Source organism: Triticum dicoccoides, chromosome 6A (genome assembly GCF_002162155.2).
Source record: "Triticum dicoccoides isolate Atlit2015 ecotype Zavitan chromosome 6A, WEW_v2.0, whole genome shotgun sequence".
NCBI classification, from domain to species: domain Eukaryota; kingdom Viridiplantae; phylum Streptophyta; class Magnoliopsida; order Poales; family Poaceae; genus Triticum; species Triticum dicoccoides.
Window position 1 is genome coordinate 547,812,294 of NC_041390.1, and position 8,206 is coordinate 547,820,499.

The 8,206-nt window shown below is 50.4% G+C and overlaps 1 protein-coding gene and 1 non-coding gene across 2 annotated transcripts; both read right to left on the reverse strand.

The window, feature by feature from the left end:
• Nucleotides 1-455: 455 nt before the first annotated feature.
• On the reverse strand, nt 456-527 carry TRNAW-CCA. Its single transcript has one exon. It is a non-coding gene; the product is annotated as a tRNA-Trp (tRNA).
• A 431-nt stretch (nt 528-958) lies between these two features.
• Nucleotides 959-2,655, reverse strand: LOC119317837 (ATP synthase delta chain, chloroplastic-like). Its single transcript, XM_037592337.1, has 2 exons — nt 1,850-2,655; nt 959-1,321 (listed from the first exon to the last, which is right to left on the reverse strand). Exon 1 carries the CDS (start codon nt 2,607-2,609, stop codon nt 1,857-1,859), a length of 753 nt encoding a protein of 250 aa, XP_037448234.1. The 5' UTR covers nt 2,610-2,655; the 3' UTR covers nt 959-1,321; nt 1,850-1,856.
• Nucleotides 2,656-8,206: the final 5,551 nt, after the last annotated feature.

Genomic DNA, 8,206 nt, shown 5'->3' on the forward strand with positions numbered 1-8,206 from the left:
AACCAACCAACCAACAATTTACAATCGTTTCGAAGTTTCGTGCTAATGAACAAATAATACGCATGAATTTCAACTACGTCGGACGATGTGGTCATGGTCTGGTGGTTAGTCGAGCAAAAAGTGCAGAAAAGAAGGGATGGGAAGTCAAAACACGACAAGGCAGACTGACACAACACAAAACTTTGTAATTTTGGGAGCAACAGAAGCAGCAAAAGAGATCCATGATCTTAGATTTCATTTCCTATTTGATAGCAACGCCACATAAGAATGCAAGTTCAGAATGAGCCCCAAGCACTGCCAGGGAAGGGAGAGGTTCTGGGGTCTGGACAGGGGAGGGGAGATTAGGGGGTTTAGGACGGCTGGGATGCTTTGATTGGGGAGATGGACGGTGGATTTTGCGTGGTATTAAATAGGCATAAATAAAAAAAAGGAACCGGATTAGGATCGGGTGGTATTGAACCCGACGTGAATCGAACACGCAACCTTCTGATCTGGAGTCAGACGCGCTACCATTGCGCCACGGATCCGGTGTGACGTTATTCTTCCATTAATTTAGATATGGTAACAACACTCAGCCTGGACGTGTTATCCGTATCCTATGAAGGTATGGCAAGTGGTTAAGGAGCCAACGTCTTGTAATATAGTGGGCTTAAACATCTTCGAGATGTCTCAGAAGCCACATTCCTTACCTCTGATGATGACAGAAACCTGCCAACCGAAGTTACAGAACTATCTCAATGCACGATTACAATTTACAGACCTCCTTTGAAGGGTATGGCCATGGCTAAGCAATGCAGGAAGACACAATACGGATTGGGGATGGGATTCCAGAACAACTACACAGCATAGTGACAAAGACACAGAACTGCGTATTTGTAGGAGCAACCGAAGTAGAACAGCTGAACAAATCACACCTGACGCCTTTTCGAGCTTTAAGTCATGGATGGACACGACGAAGTGGAAATTCAGAATGCAACATGATCTTGGTTGCCAGTTGATAGCAATGCCACATGCTATACACGTCTGCACACAACTTGATCGGTCGGATACATAGCTATACATTACACGCTGTTAACTTTGTCGCCTGAAGATGGAGGAGCAACTCTGCTATAGTTGAGTATTTTGGAGCATATTATTTTACAAGATCTCAACAGCACAAAGGCAAAAAAGAAAATTACAGTGGCTGGCTCCTGCCGAAAAAATGATTTATGTCATTACTATATTTTGCAGAAAAGAATGCCTTAATCCCTCCGTCGCATCTCCAGGTCTGAAGAAGATCAACGCCCTTACTGGGTGTTGCAAATCCTTGTCGCATCAATTACTGCAAAAGAATGAAAAACCATCACTGGTTAGGTGGATAGTTCTCATAGAATAACTGGCAGTTCACCCTAGTTTACACTGACAGATTGGGAGTTAAGGCTTAGGAACATTCTTATTCGACTGCACACAATCCTAATGCAGCAAACATTGCAACTGCATACACTCAAGCTAGTGACATTGGTGTTGATGTGGACTGAATCTATCCCACTTCTGATGAGATGCTCTAACAATTACAATGTACTAACGCATGTAGGCTGTGCAGTGCATATGTGTGCATGGATCTCTTGACTCTACTGACAACAATCTAACAGAAAAGTTTGTCCCCATTTCGTCTTTGGTCCTAGTTCCAATCTGTTTTGCAGGTTGGTTTCCCTCCTCTGCACAACACATAATACAGAACTTTCTCCTGTGAACTTCAAAAGGAATTGACACAAACTACAAATGCTGGAACCAAGTTATGTATTTTAACATTTCACCGGATAATAATGATACAGAAGAAGATGTATAGAGACGGCAGAAAAAAGAGGACCTAAGCATCAGACTTCGAGGTTGACGGAGGGCATCTCGAACTCGGAGGTGATCTCCGCGATCTGCTTGCGGACGCTCATGTCGATGAAGTTGGAGCTGTCGCGGCCGTACTGCACGGTGAATCCGGCGATGAGCTCCGGGTCAAGGCGGGTCTTGATCCGGACGTTGGCGGCGCCGGTGATGTTCTGCACGTGCGTGGCGATCTGCGCGAGGTCCTGCGACTCGAGCTGCACCACGGAGGTGACGACGGCCTCCTCGGTGCCGGTGAGCGCGTTGTAGGCGGTCTCGAACTCGCGCACGATCTGCGGCATCAGGCTGGCGCGGGTGTTGTCGATGACCACGTTGAGGAAGTTGACGGTGTGCGGCTGCAGCTCCGACGACTTGGCGATCTCGTCAATGAGCGCCGTCTTCTCCTCGCGCGGCACGGTGGGGTTGTCGAAGAACTCGGCGATGGCCTCCTCCGCGAAGATCTTCTCCAGCTTCTCCATGTCCGCCACGGTCGCGTCGAGGGAGTCGCTCTCGGCGGCCACCTCCGTGAGCGCGGTCGCGTAGTTCTCGGCCGCGGCCTCGGCGCCGGCGGCGCTGGGCCGGCCGAGGTCGCCGCGGCGGCGGCGGGGCGCGGCGAGGCGGAGGGAGGGGAGCCCGCGCGCGACCGCGCAGGCGAAGGAGGCGGCGCGGGGCGCGGCGGCGGCGGACGAGGGCGACGCGGCCGCGGCCGCCGGGCAGAGGGTGACGGAGGAGGCGAGGCGGAGGGCGGCCATGGCTCGCTCGCGCGCGTCGTGGAGCGTGGGGTGGGGAGTGGTGCGGAGCTGGCTTGGCTGGCTCTGGTCTGCTGGGAAGAGGAGAGAGGAAGAGGGGTTTGGGTGGGCAGTGGACGGGCGGGATCTGGTGGTTGCGAGATCGGACGGCGGACGGGGGTCGTGGGCGTCCCGCGTGGCCGGAGATGTGTGGCCTGTGGCGGGATGAGGTGGATAAGAAATGGATGACCGTGTGCAACGATGACAGGATAGAGGCGGCACTTGGGATTGGGAATCAGGCTTCAGACACCGGCGTTTTCAGTGGTCTATTTATTTGAAAATTTCAGAAGTGTATTCATAGGTTTCAAAAAATTCAAACAAATTAGACCACGGGCTTGCTGGAACACAGTGGGGGTTGGCAGAAAATTCGTGCAAAATATAGAAGGAAGAAATTCAGTCACGGGCTGAACAAACAACACAAATAATATGATCTAAAATGAGAAAATTGCAGCAACCCTATCTGGTGTTATGGATCATCATATATTTTTCTTCTCGATTTATTAGAAGAGCAAGGAGGGAGCCCCCCCCCCTCTCTCTCTCTCTCTCTCTCTCTCTCTCTCTCTCTCTCTCACACACACACACACACACACACACACGCACACGCACACGCACACGCGCACACACGCACACTGTAACATCCCAATTTTATTAATTTGGATGTTAATGGAATCATTCAATGCATATCATATTTCTTTGCATTTTTGGAGTTTTTGAAATATTCAAATAATATCTTTTCCACTAGAGAAAAACAAATGAGAGGGGATAAGATGACTTCCTCAAAATATAAAAGAGTGGGAAAATTTATTTTGAATATTATTTGAAGTTTTGGAGTTTATTGGTATTTATTTTATTTGCAAAAAGTGCATTAATTGCATTAGGAAAATATTTTCAAAATGTTCTGTGCTTAAGTTAATGTTCATTAGGCTCTAAATATTACATAGTTATTTTAGAAATTATTGTGGTGTTTTTATAAATTCATTTGAATTGTTTAGGGACATTTTAGTCTTGAGTAAAAAAACACGCACTCACCCGCCTGGACCGAAACCAGTTCGGCCCAGGGACACGCGCGCTCAGCCAGCCGCGCCAGGCCAGCCGGCCCAGCTGGCCATTTGGCCCAAGGCCACCGCCCCAGCGCCCGAAAACCCCCGCATTGGTCGACCGCTCGCGCTCCCTTCCCGCTCACCTCCTCTCACTGCCGCTGCCAGGCGGGCCCCACCCGTCAGGCCATCCTTAAGCTCCCGCACCGCGCGGGATAGACACTCGCCGCCGCGCTCCCGCAACCGCCGGCCGCCTCCCTCACGGATAATGCTTATCCGTCGACCCCGAGCCCTCTGCCCTCGCCTATAAAACCCCCTCGACCCCCTCTGTCGACCTCGCCGTCCCGCTTCTCCCAACGCCGCTCACAGCCGCCGCGCTGCCCGTTCGCATCTCGCCGGAGCCACGCACCTCGCCGGAGCAACTCGTCGCCCGTAGACCTCTCTGACCCTTCCTTTTTCTGTAAAACTTCTTAGCCCGCCGAGGCGCATCCTTTTGACACTATTTTTGCCCCTAGATTCCGTCGGAGACGCCGCACCGTCGACGCCGGAGCCGCCGGAGCACCGAAGGCCGCCGTCTTTGCCCCGCCCCGTTCGGACGCCGCCGACGCACCCCGACGCCACCATCCGGACGCCCTCGACGCGCCGCACCTCCCCGTTGAAAGGATCGATATGGTTGACTAGAGAGGGGGTGAATAGGCAACTAACATTTTTTAGTTTTTCTTTAACAAGTTAAACTTTGCATCAAAATAGGTTGTCTAGAAATGCAACTAGGTGAGCAACCTATATGATGCAACGAGGAAAGGTACACAAGCAAGCAAGAGATATGAAACAAGTAAGCTTGCTTAAATAAAGGCACGAGATAACCAAGAGTGGAGACGGTGGAGACGAGGATGTGTTGCCGAAGTTCCTTCCCTTTGAGAGGAAGTACGTCTCTGTTGGAGCGGTGTGGAGGCAGAATGCTTCCCAAGAAGCCATTAGGGCCACCGTATTCTCCTCACGCCCTCACACAATGCGAGATGCCGTGATTCCACTATTGGTGCCCTTGAAGGCGGCTACCGAACCTTTACAAACAAGGTTGGGGCTCTCTCCACAACTTAATTGGAGGCTCCCAACAAAACCACGAAGCTTCACCACAATGGAATATGGCTCCGAGGTGACCTCAACCGTCTAGGGTGCTCAAACACCAAAGAGTAACAAAATCCACACAAGAAAGTATGGGGGAACCAAATATCCTTTGGTGGAAGTGTAGATCTAGGTCTCCTCCTTCAATCCCTAGCAAATCAACAAGTTTGAGTGGCTAGAGAGAGAGATCGGGCAAGAGAGCTTGAAGGGCATCAATGGTGGAGTGAGAGAGGTCAAAGGTAGGAGAGGTAGGTGGGAGAAGCTCCCTTATATAGTCACCCTCAATTTCCAACCGTTACTGCGAAATTAGCACTGCAGCGGTACAACCGGTCCTCGTCGCGGTACAACCGGGACTCACGGTGTATCTGCAGAACCCTACCAAGTGGTACAACTGGACCAAGGGGGCGGTAGTACCGGCTAAGAAAAATAACCGGACTAATCGCCTGGCCACCGCACAATCACCGCATCAAAACAGGAGCTTGACCGGTACTTGGGCGGTGCCTGGCCGGAACAACCGTATGGCCTTGAGCTCTTGGGTGGCTAAGTCCTAAGCGGAAGAACCGCTCGGACCACTGGTGGTACCGGTCATCGTGGAACGACCGGACCAACCGGGCCACTACCGCCCAAGAACCGCATCAAACCAGAAGCGAGAGCGGTACTTGAGCGGTGCATGGACGGAACCACCGCCCCAGCTGTTGCAGAGTATGGTGGCGGTACCACCGCCCGGAGGCAGCGGTACAACCGCTCGAGCACAGCTGGTGAGCGACAAGACCCAGCGGTACAACCGCTCCAGAGAGCGGTACAACCACTGGGCAGAAACAGTGAGCAGAAAAGAAAAGAGGGGAAGAGGCAAGGAAAACTCTCTCTCACACACACACCTGAGGAAGGCAAAGAGAGGGTGAGAAAAGTGTACGTGGACTGATTCCCCCAGAGCTTCCTAATGAGGATTCCCTCTTGAAAGTATGGGTACTCTACGACCAAAGAAAATAAAACCATAGAGGACACGTCTTCGATCTTTTCCTTCGAGAGGTAATAGCAATCCGATATAAACCTAAGCATCGAGAACCTGAAGCATATAGCACACGTTTAGACCACAAAGGGTTGTCATCATCATCCAAAACATAAAGTAGGGAAATGCCCTTTCAATCTCCCCCTTTTTGGTGGATGATGACAACAACACGATTTTCAAGAGATAAGTCAATGAAATCTAGACGGAACTCCCCCTGAATGTGTGCCCCAACAAGTACTAGCTGTTAGTAAGCATGGGCACACTTTAAGGACTAGACTCCCCCTAGATTTTATAGACTCATCACTCTGAGCTCAGAAGGATAGACAATATAATACTTAGAGGCAATAAAAGCGATAAAGACCTACGTACAGAACGGTAAACGGAGTAGCAAGTCACACACACAGCACGGAACGAACCAAGTCCACAAACAAACACAAAACACGAGAACAAGAGAAAAACAACCCAAGCAAATCCCCGAGACCTATAGAACCCTCTCCCCCTTTGGCATCAAGACACCAAAAAGGAAAAGAGCGAAGCTAGCGACCCAAAGCTCAGGCGTCCTCCTCTGACTCCTCAGTCGCATCTGGATCTTCATCATCAGAGTCGTCATCATCGTCGTGATCAGATTCTTCCATGGCATTGTCAGCTGCTGCAAGCGAGGATGATGGCTGGGGAGGGGCTTCATCATCAGTCCAGGTGCTATGGGTAGAGATCCAATGCTCCTCTGGGGTGATGCTCTTCTCAGAGCCACTCTGAACCTGCATGTTGAGGTGCTTCATCATTGCAATTTGGCGACGCCGTGCGAGCTTCTCATTGACATGTGCCTCATACATCTTCTTCTGGATGTCAGCCTGGAGACAAAAGGTCTTCTTTACCTTGGCAGTAAGTTTGGCCACCCACGAAGGCTTGGCCCCTGGCTCCAGCTCAAAGTCCTCATCGTCAGAAGTAGCATAGACATCCTCAGGAGCATGTTCAGGGAAGCGAGGCTCGGCATGCTTCTTCTTCTTAAGGAGCTTGACCTCATGAACAGTGAGGTTGTCTGGAGAAGTGAGGAGCTCTCCAGGACGAGAACAGCCCACACAGAGTTCAGAAAGCACATGACAAATGGAGCGTAGATTGGGACTTTACGGTAGATGACCATGTTGTACATCTCATGCCACAGCCAATTTGACACGTCAAACGTTGCCCCTGTCCCCACCATGGTCTTCATAGAAACCATCAAATCAACCAGATAGCCATGAATTTCATCTTGATTGCCCACCTTGGGCAAGAGCACATTGCGGAACACTCGGTGCATGATGTCATAGACCTTCTCCAAATCTTTGGATTCTCCAATAATCCCACGGCCCCTAATGTACAGAAGGGCAAGCTTCTCCTTAGGCATGGACTCAGGAAAATCATGAGTGCGAATGCCACCCCTTCCTTGCAGACCGGTATCCTCGTACCCAATAGTATTGCAGAAAGCCCTCCAGGGAACGTGAAACAATTCATCGCGACACATGAAGGTGAGAGTGCACGCATCATCTTCTCCAAAATGAACCATGGCATAGAACTGACGGATAAGTTGAACATCAAAGTCACAGTTGACTGACATGATCTTGACAAGATCAAACTCCTCGCAGAGAGCTAGTGCCTCACCAAAATACTCCATGTTGTTTCTCCAATGATCAAAATCAATTGTCCACTGCTTGGCATATCTGTTCTTGTTGTGCTCAAAGAGTTCATGAACAATCCGCACTTGCATCTCATTCCGGAACTGAACAGTGGTCCAACGGGGAGCAATGGGAACCTCATACAGATTCTTTGAGAGGTAGGCTTCCCAATCCTTGGCTTTCCAACGATGCAACGGCATGACAACACGTTGCTTAGCAGCTGCAGACTTTTCACGGCGAGTGGGCTTGGTGGGAATCACAACTTCTTCATCATCTGACACAACCGGGCGCAAGGTCCTTCGTGCCCTCTTCTTGGTCTTGCAAGGAGCAGAGCGAGAACTAGAGCCACCTGAACACACACACGAAAAGAACACACAAAAAACCCAACAAGAATGAGAGGATTGCACCCACTAGCAGAAAATGAACAAGTTGCAACAACAGAGAAGATAGAACAGTGCTTAGTGGTTGATATACTCCGGTTGTACCGGATCTTCCGCCGGTAGTACCGCTCCAGCGGTTGTACCGCCCATAGGGGCGGTAGAACCGCTGACAGTGGCACTACCAGGGAAGATAGATCTAACCGAGGCATATGAATCACACAAGTAATATTCCGAATTCTAAGTGCTGCAAACAAGATAGGAGGCTAACAAAGAACTCTTCTAAGCCATAGATCGAACACTAAATGCGGAAAGATGGGTAAAGCCCTAGGCAAGGAATAACCCTAACCAAAAACTAGAGGCA